The 13,320-nt window shown below is 31.9% G+C and overlaps 2 protein-coding genes and 3 long non-coding RNA genes across 5 annotated transcripts in view; 2 read left to right on the top strand and 3 right to left on the bottom strand.

Annotated features, from left to right (window-relative positions):
* Window positions 1-13,320, bottom strand: part of LOC149902143 (uncharacterized) — a 37,720-nt gene that overhangs the window by 19,321 nt on the left and 5,079 nt on the right. The window lies entirely within an intron of this gene.
* On the bottom strand, window positions 223-7,425 carry LOC149902148 (protein SPT2 homolog). The gene is made up of 9 exons (XM_090110005.1): window positions 7,206-7,425; window positions 6,791-6,964; window positions 6,418-6,640; window positions 5,647-5,757; window positions 5,128-5,421; window positions 3,572-4,471; window positions 2,887-3,004; window positions 2,447-2,535; window positions 223-1,241 (listed from the first exon to the last, which is right to left on the bottom strand). Exons 1-9 carry the CDS (start codon window positions 7,263-7,265, stop codon window positions 1,159-1,161), a joined length of 2,052 nt encoding a protein of 683 aa, XP_089966131.1. The 5' UTR covers window positions 7,266-7,425; the 3' UTR covers window positions 223-1,158.
* Window positions 7,947-9,674, top strand: RpL27A (ribosomal protein L27A). The gene is made up of 5 exons (XM_090109953.1): window positions 7,947-8,042; window positions 8,216-8,279; window positions 8,387-8,484; window positions 8,582-8,734; window positions 9,516-9,674. The coding sequence occupies exons 1-5, from the start codon at window positions 8,040-8,042 to the stop codon at window positions 9,642-9,644; spliced, it is 447 nt and encodes a 148-aa protein (XP_089966079.1). The 5' UTR covers window positions 7,947-8,039; the 3' UTR covers window positions 9,645-9,674.
* Window positions 11,242-12,027, top strand: LOC149902146 (uncharacterized). Its single transcript, XR_016457510.1, has 3 exons — window positions 11,242-11,374; window positions 11,762-11,891; window positions 11,978-12,027. It is a non-coding gene; the product is annotated as an uncharacterized LOC149902146 (long non-coding RNA).
* On the bottom strand, window positions 11,719-13,061 carry LOC149902145 (uncharacterized). Its single transcript, XR_016457511.1, has 3 exons — window positions 12,863-13,061; window positions 12,667-12,779; window positions 11,719-11,860 (listed from the first exon to the last, which is right to left on the bottom strand). It is a non-coding gene; the product is annotated as an uncharacterized LOC149902145 (long non-coding RNA).

Raw genomic sequence — 13,320 nt, 5'->3', positions numbered from 1 at the left:
CCGCTAGTAACTTATAACATGCATAGTCCATAGATCACAGTTCGATTATCAATAGGTGACCCGTGACTCTTGCCCGTGACAGACGGGCGAAGGGTACCGCATAGAGTAACTTATACATACCCGAAAGGGTACCGTTTTTACTTTTTAACCGTAAAAATGGTACAGTGTAGTGTGTTATTACTTCATATTATTGTTGATTATTCAAGAAAAGAAACACAAGTATGCCTGCATATAAATTTATTTTTTTTGTTCTTTTTTACATAATTATTCATCTTACATTCAGCAACATTATATTTATTTATTAATCCATATAAAATCCATTAAATATTCGTTTCAAAACATCGATAGATAAGATCAAAAACAAATTTAGTTTTTCAATAAAGATCCTCCATATACATAAACCCAAGTTAAGTTGATTTTATACAGAAAAAAATGAACTCCAACCAATTGCTTATTTAATTATTCTTAAGAGACAGTGAGTAGTTACACATCCTCAAATAAACAGAAAGTTTCGTAACTGCAAGCATTGCTATCAAAACAAATAGTTATTCGTGATGTTTATTATTTATTACTATTTATAGTTATTGCTACAACATAATAATATATATGTACATTCATATATTTCAACATAAGGTAAGTTAATTTGTATTAAAATCTATGTTAGTTGATTGAAAATGAAAACACCTGTGATGTCTTAAATTAATCTAATTCTATTTTGAAGAATATCCTAAAAATAGTAACACAGTGCCAAAAAACGCATAATAATAACACATTATTATGTTGCCGTTAAATTTCATCCAGTAAGACAAACAAAAAGTTCTTATTAATGGTTAAACTAGAGATCTGTAATCATTTATACAACACAATATTTCGTTTAAATAAATCAATAAACTGTAATTCTTTTAAACTTCACATTTATACAAAACAAGCGTAAGCCGTTTTTGTGCTAAAATAATCACCAAGTGAACATCATATTGTGTATTATAATAGTAATATTTTGTTACGTTTAACAAATTTGCTCAAAAGTATAACAAGTAATATTTAGCAAGTAATTTTTAATCACATATTCAATTATACAATTTAAGAACAACAATCAGTACAGTTCACACAACACAATATTCGGTTGGTCCAAAGTTATCCATGGAAGCAGTTTGGTCGTCAATCATCAGATATCCTTCTTTTACCTTTTTTCTTTTTCTCCATCGCTTCAAGTCGCATGTCTTCTAAGTCCTCCATAATACCTGTAAAATAAAGTTTTGATTTATAAGAATAATGATTTCAAATGTTTGTATAACTGTTACACTAGAACAGACCAAGCGAAAAACTAGCTCACAATGTGACACGAAAATTTTATACATAAATAACTAAATAAAAAGAATATCATAGAATTATATCTTATTTGTTTAAAATTATCTATATTTCATGTCCCTGTGCATTTTGTGTGCAATCCATACTAATATTATAAATGCGAAAGTAACTCTGTCTGTCTGTCTGTTACTCAATCACGCTTTAACTACTGAACTAATTCATGAAATTTGGTATAGAGATATTTTGATACCCAAGAAAGGACATAGGATAGGTTTTATCCCGGAAATCCTACGGGAACGGGAACTATGCGGGTTTTTCTTTGACTGCGCGGGCGATGCCGCGGGTGGAAAGAAGCTAGTATTACATTATACCCCAGCCACACTATGCTACTCGTCCTGCTACTCGTGCTGCTCCTCGTCCTGCTCATCGCGCTGCCGCTCGCCTCGATATTGCCGTCTGGCCACACACTGCTCTACTCGCGCGATTAATCGCGACGCTCTTCACTAGGGATGGGTCGTCGACGTATTTTTCATCAACGAGACTAGATAGTTAAATGTTGTTCATCAACTAGTCATTCAATTAGTTAAAATCTTCGACTAGTCCATGTGTAAAATAAATAACTATTATTAAATAAATTCTTAAAACAATAAATTCTAATCTCAATAAAACAATTAATAAATATTTATGCTTTCTTACAAAAATTATACTCCCTAAAAAAAGTATTACTAAAAAACTTATTATCGTTTGTTTTTATAGTTTAAATTCAAAACATTGGTCTTGTAAACCAAAAATATTTTTTTTAAAAAACTTCAAAGAAAAGAATTTATTCTTATCAATAAGACTGTTTAGCCGTTGAATTCAACTAGTGCATTGGTGAGCGATGGACTAGTCGAATCGTTGAGTGTACATATAGACGGTTAATTTAACTAGTCCGTTGATTCCATGACGCCCATCCCTAATTCGCACTCGTATTGCCGGTCCTTTGACTCGCGCGCAAAAGCCGACAGCAGTGAGCAGGACGATGAGCACGACGAGTGGCATGACGAGTAACGTGGCCACACTACGTCCCTGCCTACTTCCCTCGTCACTTCCCATACCACTCGTCGAGTCGTGTGGCTGGGGCATTATATTAACTCACCAATTTTCTTGCTAATATATTCTTCGCGCTGTTGTCGCGCGAAACTAGACTCCATCATGGGGTCGTCATCATCATCCATGTCTCGATACCTGGAATAATTGCATTTTTTGTAAGTAATGAAAGTAATATTCAAAATACATAGTTATCAGTGGTTTTTTTGTAATTATTGTTTTCGGGCCGATTTTTCAATGCTTGGATAAAACTTATCCGTCCAATAAAGTATTACACGATAATAATATTAAAATGTCACGTAAACTGTCAAATACGGGCAATTAGAATACATTTTTAAAATGGTAGTTTTATACATTATTTGACGAATAAGTTTTAACCAAGGATTGAAAAATTAGCCCTTAAAATATTAAGAACACACAGTACAATGGCATTTAAACTAGTGTAGATTACAATATATTCTCACAAATAAGTTATCCATTTATACTTACCTTGATTTATCATAGCCAAATATTTCTTTGATTGCAGACGAATAATCAAGATTCTCGTCGCCATCGTCGATGAAGTCGTCCATTTCGGAGTCATACTCTGAATCTGAATCTATGCGAGCTGAAATATATATTATATATATATATTTACTTTCACCTGCACTTATGTATACCATGAATATTGTAATGTACATATAAATATAATAATGTATTATAATAAAAAAATTGTGTGGTTGTGAAACAAAAATTGTTTGTTGTAGAGAATTTATTTGAGAAAATTAATAATAAATGAGGGAAGCTATAAACTGGTTTAATCTATACTAATATTATAAAGCTGAAGAGTTTGTTTGTTTGAACGCGCTAATCTCGAGAACTACTGGTCCGATTTGAAAAATTCTTTCGGTGTTAGATAGCTCATTTATCGAGGAAGGCTATAGGCTATAATATCATCACGCTACGACCAACAGGAGAGGAGCCACGGGGGTGAAACCGCGGGGAGCGGCTAGTACTTAATAAAGTTGTATTTGTGTCCATTCTCTATAGGCCATAGATCTAAGTGTATTATTAATTTAAAAAAAAAAGTACCTTTTAACCTTATAAAGGAAAAGAATGATTAGCCTTCTTACATTTCACTGTTCCAATATAAAACGAAATAAGTTTGAATGCGGAATTAAATTAGCATACTCACATTTTTGTTTTCTTCTTATATCATTCGGATTTGGCCTCCTCCTGTCACCAGGTGGTAGTTTCTTATGTCCGTTTTTACCCAAAGAATTAACATGTTTATCAAAATCGAAACTATTAGATATCACAGGCTTACTCGGTCCACCTTGTTTAGTAGCACCTTGCATTGGTCTTCTATCATCTACCTTCTTAGGTATACTTTTGCCGGGCTCTAATCGCTTACCATTTTCAGGTCTCACTTGACCATTAACCTTAGGACTACTATCTAAAGCTCTTTGTTTCGCTAAAGCCATTCTCTCCTTCATACCATTCCTATCTAAGCTTTCTTTACTAAGTTTTGGCACTGGTTTACTTTGTGAACTGTGGCCATTTGTTAGTTTACAGTCAGGCTTTTGTGGCAGTACTTTTCTCTCATTCGAATTTTTGTCTATCCTGTACGTGTTTTGGCTCTTTAAGTCTATACTTTTCCTAGCTTCTTGTTTTATGGCAATCTCTTTGCTTAGTTTAGTTTTGTCTAATCTATCTACTTTTCCCTTGTCTAACGAAACACTCTCCAACTTGGCTTTCGTTTTCTCCAACCTTTCTCTGTCTTTATTAAGTCTTTCCATTTCTCTGTCAATTCGTTCTCTCTCTGCCTTTAATTTGTCCAACCTTTCTTTATCTATTCTTTCCTTTTCTCTTTCTATTTTGTCTCGATCTGATCTAGCTCTATCTTTTTCTCTTTGCATTTTCTCGGCTCTTTCCCGGTCAGATGAAACCTTTTCTCTGTCGTTATGTTTTGGATAATCATTCTTGATACTTGATGATGATGTTGACGATTTCTCACCGATTTTTGGTATCCTTTTAAAGCCACAAGTTGTTTCTGATTTGTATTCTTTTTCTGGTGGCCTTTCCTCCTTTGAAACTAAAATAAAATTTTATGTTTTTATGTTACCATTTCAAAGAATTTGCAATATAAGATGGAAATTTAAGCAATGACAGTAAGTATTAAAAAAAATTATTAGTCTGAAAGAAATTACCATTTCACATGCTAAAAATCTTTCTTAAATTGTGAAGGAATAACTTCATACAATTACATAAACATTTTTTTTTTATTATAAACATACAACACTCGACAAAGTAATGAAAACTACCAATATAAAACACACAGAACACAGAAAATCTGATTGAATTTCTATTTTAAAAAATACTGTAGTGGTACTAATGCTGACACTCAATGAATTTATTTCTGTTTTTGTCAATTAAATTATTTTTAGATAAACAATGAGTTAAATTCATGATTAATGTTGTTGACTACATTTGTACCATAAAAATTTATTTTTAAAGTGAAACTTTTATTACATCGTCTCAAACTTTTTGGTCTGTGTAGCGCATGTCGCGTGACGGTCGAACCGTACGATAAGTGTTATCGTACAAATACGATAATTTTGTGCCTAAGTTTCACTTTTACCGTGGTTTCATAAAACCGCACAACATTTTTTTATTTAGATGACAGCTATCACAGAGTATAGTATACAAAATTGTACAGTATATCGAGAGTAGCATAGTATATACACATACCTTTCCGGCCCCCAGCTTTCTCCGCGTCGATCCGTTCTTGCCTGCGCTGCCGTCTCGCCATTTCCTCTTCATATTCCCTTTTCTGTTTCTTTGTCATCAGTCTGTCTGGTTCAGGTTCAGCCACAGCTTTCTTTGCAGCAATATCGATTGGTTCACTTTTCTTCTGCTCGGCAATCTTTAAAAGCTGATTGAAATCTATGGGCGGCGGCGCGGGCTTTCGGATTTTTGGCTTGTCTGGCTTTTTATCTTTCTCTTTCTCCGGTTCATACTTTTGAGGCGGACTTGACTCCCGATCTGCAATGATGTTAAAGTGTAATTGGCTTATGAATCGGCAGAATAAAAGAAAATAAATTATTGAATTGAGTCAAAAATACATGTTTTTAGTATGTACTAATGATATTAATACATATAATAAATGCTCATTATAAATCAATTTAAAAACATTTATCTCCCATGAACTTCACAACTATAAATATGCAAATAATATAATAGTTTTTCCTTTATAACAATATAACTTACCTCCATTTTCTGTGCGACGTCTCCTCTTGTGAGGCACGGGATCATCTTCATGTTTCAAAGCATGCTTAACCCTTTCTCTGGTGCCATTCAAATCCTTATTATGTGAACTGCCTGTAAACATTTATTAATATCACATGAATAAAGTACAAATATTGTTAATTTTGATGAGTATTTATTATTATCACGTAAGAACTATGGTAAATCTATACTTAATATTATAAAGCTGAAGAGTTTGTTTGTTTGTTTGAATGCGCTAATCTCGGAACTACTGGTCCAATTTGAAAAATTCTTTCGATTAGATAGCCCATTTATAAAGGAAGGCTATAGGCTATATTATATCATCACGCTAAGACCAACAGGAGCAGAGCAATGCGGGTGATTCAGTAAAAATCTCTAATTTACACTTCTAATGACTTAGAAGTAGCTTAAATAGTTCTGGTATTTTAATTCAGTTTAAGCTGCTTGAACTTCATGTTTAAGGACAACATTAATCCTCAAAGCCAATTAAATTATGTAAATTTCTACATAAATATGTGGCCTCAAGATATACTCTTAAAATATTTATTACTATAAGATCTTTTCTATGTAATAAAATTAAAAACTTTGTCATAGATAGATTGATATTTAACAAATAAAACTAACAACCTAAATAAGTAAACTAACCAGAAATCCAGTAAAATACATAACGTTAAGTGTACCATAGATACATAATATATGTGTAATATGCATTTTTTTTTAAATAAGATCAATATTAAAAACATCACAACTCACTGGTACTAGGAAATTTTGGTTCATCAGGCAATTTACTGTATTTTTGCATCATTTTCTCATAAATAGCAGCAGCAGCTTGTGATTCGTAGCCATAATCGTCTTGATCAGGTTGGTCTGGCCCTTCTCTGGTTACAGCAGTATTATCTCTGTCTATAGCATCAGCGATTACAGATTTGTTGGCAGATTTTATTACTTTCAGAGTTTTTTGTATCTTTCTAAGAGCCTAGAACAATATTAATAATAAATTATACTAAAATTCAATTAAAATATTATTAGATTTTCAATACAAATCAATTTATTTACAAATAATGAAAATGTATCATCCAAATACATATCATACATACAATATTTTCAAGTATGGAAATGTTTTCACCTTGGGGTCACGCATAGCAAGTAATTCCTCCCTCTTCCTCTGTGCCTCCAATTTCTTTTGTCTTTCTTCTTCATCTTTCTTTGCCAAAAACCTTTGTATATTTGCTGAAAGTCTATCTTTTGCTTTTTGTTCCTTTTTCGGAGGATCAAACTTGGCTTTGTAATAATAATTACTCTAAAACAAATATGTAAATAATATCAGTCGATGGAATTATCGAAATATGAACCTATTTCACGTTTTTCCTTATACGCAAGAAATTTACTATATCATTAATAACATATCACTTCAATCAAAATTGTCGTATTTCTTATCTTGGAAATTTAGTATGGTATAAGTTAATAAAATTGTATGAGGTATAAAATAACATGGACAAAAGTATGTACTTTTAGGTCGCAAATTATAATCATAAACTCACAACAGATGACTTTTCTTGTTGATTACGCTGGGCTGCTAGTAACGTCTCACGGAACTCCATCTTGAATATTATAACAGTGGCTTATGGAATATCACAATGAAAATGCAAACATGATAAAGTTTTTGTAAAAATATTTACGATTTTTAGCGAAATACGTGTCAGACTTCGACAATCAACCCGACCATTTTCTGGAAACGTACTGAGCACAGATTAATGAGTTCATTTATTATTATGTCACCTCAGAAAGAAAAGTGTCGAAAAAACATAGATAATATTGTAAAGTTATCTCTTGAAATTTTTATAAATATCCTTAAATAAAATATAATAAATACTGAAAAAAATGTATATAGAATGAAATAATAAAAAATCTGTCAATTTTAAAGCGGCGTGATAATTTGCAAAGAATTATTAAATTATAAAAATAAAGAAAGTAAAGTATTACACTATAACGAATTTAGTCGCTTTAGAAGCACATTTAGAAATTAGAAGCTGAAGATCACACAATTTAATTTAGTTCTTGAATCAGGGGAGATTATGAGTGTTTTAGAACCACTTGTACTAATGAATGCAGAAATTATCTACGCATAATAACGTATAAATTATATATGAATAATATGCCTATATAATATGCATATAATATGCCTATAATATAAATAAAAGTCTAACTTAAAGTGACTCAAAAACTTCTCAAAAAGGACTCAAACGAAACATAGTTCAAAAGACAAGTATCTTATCCCTGTAAATAATGAGAAAAACATAAAAAAGTTCTTTGACATTGACGTCTAGTTTGTTTCGGTCTCTTTCTTTTGCCATTCCTTCACGAAAGCCGAAAATATGGTTAGTGTTCATTGTCAGTGAATTATCAATAATTTTCTCGATAATCGTTGAAAGTTGTCTTAAATATTTGTTAAATTAGTGTTGTGAAATTAATAAGTGTATTACACGTACAGATATTTCTCGATGAAATTAGTTTAAACGAAAATGTTATTAATCTATTACTTACTGTGCAGGCCACTTCCAAAAAGAGGACCAGGAAGTTGAGAGGACATGTCAGTCATGGACATGGTCGTATCGGTAAGTTTCCATGCTATCCACCGCATCAAAACATATAACCTACAAAGCGTGAAAACACATATTTATATTATCTTGTAGACTTAATATCACGTGTTGTTGTGTTACAGGAAAGCACCGTAAGCATCCCGGTGGTCGCGGTAATGCTGGTGGTGAGCATCATCACAGAATCAACATGGATAAGTACCACCCTGGATACTTCGGCAAGGTAAGACTACCTCTGCATATAACCAAAATTTTAATCAACTTCACTGTATACAAATATTGTTATTTTATGTTTAACATATGTTTTATGTCTGTTTTAGCTTGGTATGAGGAATTTCCACTTGAGGAAAAACAAGGTCTTCTGTCCTGTATTAAATTTGGACAAATTGTGGACTCTTGTCTCAGAACAGACTAGGCTTAAGTATGCCAGTGCCACAGATGGCAAGGTTCCAGTCATCAACATTGTCAAGGCTGTAAGTATTGATACACTTTATTGTTGTAAAGATTCTATAAACAAAATTCAATTCAAAATTTTACTGAAATTTTAGATCATTTGTATGCTGTGTTTTCAGTTACAAATACATATCTCAATTTAGGAATAGATATTTTTAACATGTTTTTTTTTTATATGTGTGATTTGGTGTGTGAACAGACAATATAAAAACTATGGATGGCTACCTGAGTGTTTTGTTGAAACACTTTAAAAGTATTTGAAATTGTTTTTCAATAAATTATACAATGCACTATGATATAATAGATGTAATACATAAAGAATAACATGCAAGCATACTATATCATTTCATAATACATAAAGAAGTGTTAAACTTATGCTTATTTACTGTGAATATTCAGTTTTTAAAATATTTAATTAAAATGATAACCATGTAATGATCAGATATGAGATATTAATGTTTGATTTTACAAATGATTGCTCAGGATCAAGATATTTTTTACTTCATGTATTATATTATAAAAGGAGAATTCACTGTAATGAACCTCAATTATATTTTCACTCCTCTTCATTGAATAGTAATTCATAAAATGTATTAAAAATACAAATTTTTAATTACTATGCTAAGTATATGCATAAAATATTAATTACAAACTATAAATACATTCATAAAACTTAATAAAAGACAGCCAGTTTCGCTCCTTGCAGATAATGCCACATTTGACAAATATCCAGAAGTTGTGACACCCACTAAAATATTTTGAATTTAAAAAAAAATCTAAATATGTTTGTTTTGTTTTCAGGGTTACTACAAACTGCTCGGCAAAGGCAAACTCCCAAAGCAGCCCGTCATAGTTAAAGCTAAATTCTTCTCGAAGACAGCTGAACAGAAGATCAAGTCTGTGGGTGGAGTCTGCGTGCTTTCCGCGTAATTTAAGTTTACAATAAATTTATAAAATCTATTCTATTCTTTTATTTACCTCCAAACAATAGGGATGATCTTTACAGAGGTCCCTTTGTAGTAATTTCTGATTTATAAGCTATATTTGATTATTATTAAAATTTATGTGAGATCCAGAAAAAATCCCAAAACACTTATTCATATCCTTTTTGTGTGATTCGAGTATTGGGACAAATCCATTTTGCGCAAATAGACCTCGCTCGCTGACGCTACGCCGCTCCGCTTTGCTCGCGTTTAAATCCTAAAACTGAATTAATTAAAACTAAAGCTTTTGATTTTGACTAATTACTCAGTGCGAAATGCTGTTTCAAGTTTAAATACAGAATTAAGTAAAACAATTTTAAGTTTTTATTGTTTGTTTGATGTTCTTGGAACAGTACTAAATGGATTAATACATTGAATAATAAGTCATGATATATTTAAATAGATTTAATTACATAATGTATGTAATCGTAATATAGTAAAATAATCATCATCACTTCAAATAAAATACACAGTTACATGCTTCATATACATATAAAACTTGTAAATGAAGTTAATCAGTAAAAAGCTTTTCATTACCAATATAATAGTAATAGTAGCAATACCAGGGCCTCAAGTCTGCTATTACAATAGTGTCAGAATGGTCTATCATTGATTTCAAAATTGTTGATTTTGACAAGTTTGGTAATCTACTATTATAATGGTGTCATTATGACTTTCCAATGGTCAACCACTGACATTCCATTGAAAGAAATGGCTTAGAATGGTAATCTCGTACATAATGACAAATGAATGACTGACGTATGGGGTAATCTGCTAAAATTTTGACAGTTCCTTTGATCATTGACCTACCATTGGATCGTCATTGTGCAGTCATTGCTTATAATAGCTCGGTTGTCGAAAAGAGTTTGTTATCTATCGTGTTTGTATTGTACTTTGTGAAATATTGAGTGGAGAAATGTATTCACTACGAGCAAATATTCTCGAGCTAGCCGCAGTGGATGCTAGAGAAAGAAGACGGGCGGAATGCAAAAGACGTCGTCGAGCCCGTCGCTTGACGAGAATTAGTACAAACCCCTTTATTGATATTTCCGAGGCGGAATTTGTAAAAACGTTTCGCCTTGGAAAGGACTCAGTAAGGGGGTTAATTGAAGAACTCATTCCCCTTATGGCCAGACCGCGTCGAAACGATAGCATATCGGCAGAAATGAAGGTTAGTAATCTGAATTTGATTTTCATTGATTTATTGTTCTGTAGCTATAAACACGAAATAGTTGATTTGTTATATTTTTTATTGCAGATTCTAATAGCACTTGCATTTTATGCATCAGGGTCCTATCAAACTTTGATTGGACAGAGTGCCCTCCATAATGTTGCACAAATTACTGTGTCAAGATCAATTAATGAAGTGACAAAGGCACTCAATAAAATATACCACAAATATATTAAATGGCCTACACAATGTGATGAAAGGAATATTATAAAGGCCAAGTGAGAAATTAAATATACCCTGATGTTTTGTTTGTATTGCCTGTTGTACCTTATCAGAATTACTTAGTTAAAAAGTTTTCAGGTTCTATCAGAAATTTAAATTTCCTTAGCCCAACAACTGCAGGCAAGATTGTGAATGCATGTTGCATATTGCACAATATTGCAAACATGGCAAGAGCACCGTTGCCACCTGATGAAGTTTATGCAGAAGCACTCCGCTTGCAACAGGTATGTGATCTCTATTCCACTATTTTGAAATATAATGAAGTTGAAATTTTAAATAAAACTACTATGTTAAAAAATCAACATTTAAAATACTTTTTATTTCTCATAAACTAAATATTTATTTTATAATATTAAACTAGACTTTCAAACCAATTGAAAAATCTGATACTTATCTATAGATATATACTATATTAAAACCAAAAAGACATTTTGTCATTTAAATTATAAAATCCAAGTTACAATATCAAGTTGTAATAATAATAAGAAATCAATAATCAGTCTTCATACAAAATATAAACATCTTCAATATTTTAATAAACACAAATTTCACCTTATATTATTATAATAAAAAGAATAACATGATAATCACTAATCAGTCTTTTAATTTAGGAGGAAAATAATTATGCAGCACCTAATTATCAAGACCATCGAAGGGTGAACCGGGATCTTCTTGAAGGTCGGGCACTGCAGCAGGCTCTTGTTGACAGACTGTGGAGAAATGCATAAATTAAATTAGCAGGTATGTAATGTAAACCCACCTCAATATTCTAGTACAGTACGAAAAAGCTCTAATTATTATTAAAATGATTTAACTCTTTGTTACAGATCCACAGTATTGCACAAAACAGATTTAAAATAAATTCTCTTTTTGTAAACACTGTTTCATTTAATATATAGCTATTTGGAATCCACTGCTGGACATAGACTCCTCCTAAAATAGATTTCATTTATCTTTTAATAATCTGCCAAAATTACCTCTTGCATACTTCATTAAATTATTGAAATGGCTGGTAAGACGAAAACCTGGACTAGACTACCACACTATAAAGAAGAATGGGGGAGGCCTTTGCCCGCAGGCACACAGAATCAGTTACCGTAGTATGAAATAAACTGTTAACATTATAACATGTCATACACTTTGCATTCTGATATAAGGCTATAAATAAATAAAAATCAAAATAGTTAAGAAAGTAGTTACCAAGGTAGTACTACTTACGAGAAAGAATTGTTCTCAAATTGAAAATTAGTACTAGTAGTAGGACTAGCAGGCACCACAGGAAGCGTGATAGAAGGCTATTTAACAAAAAAAAGCAGTTGTTAAAACAGTAAGCAAGTCCACAAAATGTGATGGTGAACAAATAAATAATATAGATACCTAAGCATGCAAATAAAAAAGCACATATTAAACAACAGACTGTGACATATTAGTTTTGTTCACAAGTTAGAAGTACTTCATAATGTGCAATACAACAGTTATGGATGATAAAAGATAAAACCAATGTCCAAATGCTTACAGTGAGTGGGTTGTGTCGGACACCTGGAAGTGGCTCTCCTACATCTCGCCCTAATATTGAGTATAAGCGCTCTTGGAGTGGGGTTAATGATATTTTTTTTGCAGGACCACCACCTTAAATGCAAATTATACAATATTATTACTATATGCTTTCCACTATAATTCAGCAAGGCTGCCAGAAGAAAAGAATTGCTTACCTGTTGCACTTATTTCACTCTTCTGTGATTTAATTTTCTTTAAGGTTTTGCTTTTGTATTCATTGTAGAACTAAAAAAGTGCAAAAATTATATTAATGATACATTTTGCATACCTATTATTAAATAATACTGTATATAGGTACTTACTGTGCGCCATTCTGCGGGAGTTTTATTGGGGCAGTCCACCGATGGAATTTAAAATTTGGGCGCATTCCATCCAATATCTTTTGCTTAAACTTCGCCCTTCATTGGTGCGGCTGCAGTAGCCAAGCGCCAGGTCTTGGTGGTTTTCCAAAAAATCAATTAGAGCCGAAATTTGCTCTATTAGCACCATTTTTCAATATTATAAATAAATAAAACACAATGAAAATAAATAGCTAAACACCGGCCGCTAGAATTGTAAACAAGTAGTAATGTCACATTTGACTTTGACAGCTAAACAGATAAAACATTATTGA

Source organism: Colias eurytheme, chromosome 15 (genome assembly GCF_061535395.1).
Source record: "Colias eurytheme isolate Ceu_HAF_F1 chromosome 15, ilColEury1 Martin Lab GWU primary, whole genome shotgun sequence".
Lineage (NCBI taxonomy): Eukaryota > Metazoa > Arthropoda > Insecta > Lepidoptera > Pieridae > Colias > Colias eurytheme.
Note: the sequence above shows the minus strand (reverse complement) of the source record. Positions and strands in the feature narration are given on the sequence as shown.

Excerpts from the sequence above, each read along its gene's own strand:
- LOC149902148 (XM_090110005.1), bottom strand. The coding sequence starts at position 7,265 with ATGGAGTTCCGTGAGACGTTACTAGCAGCCCAGCGTAATCAACAAGAA. Across the intron at positions 6,965-7,205 it reads AACAAGAAAAGTCATCTGTT|AGTAATTATTATTACAAAGC; the intron begins GTGAGTTTATGA and ends TATTTGTTTTAG. Across the intron at positions 6,641-6,790 it reads TTGCTATGCGTGACCCCAAG|GCTCTTAGAAAGATACAAAA; the intron begins GTGAAAACATTT and ends ATATTGTTCTAG.
- RpL27A (XM_090109953.1), top strand. Across the intron at positions 8,485-8,581 it reads ACCCTGGATACTTCGGCAAG|CTTGGTATGAGGAATTTCCA; the intron begins GTAAGACTACCT and ends TGTCTGTTTTAG. Across the intron at positions 8,735-9,515 it reads TCATCAACATTGTCAAGGCT|GGTTACTACAAACTGCTCGG; the intron begins GTAAGTATTGAT and ends TTTTGTTTTCAG.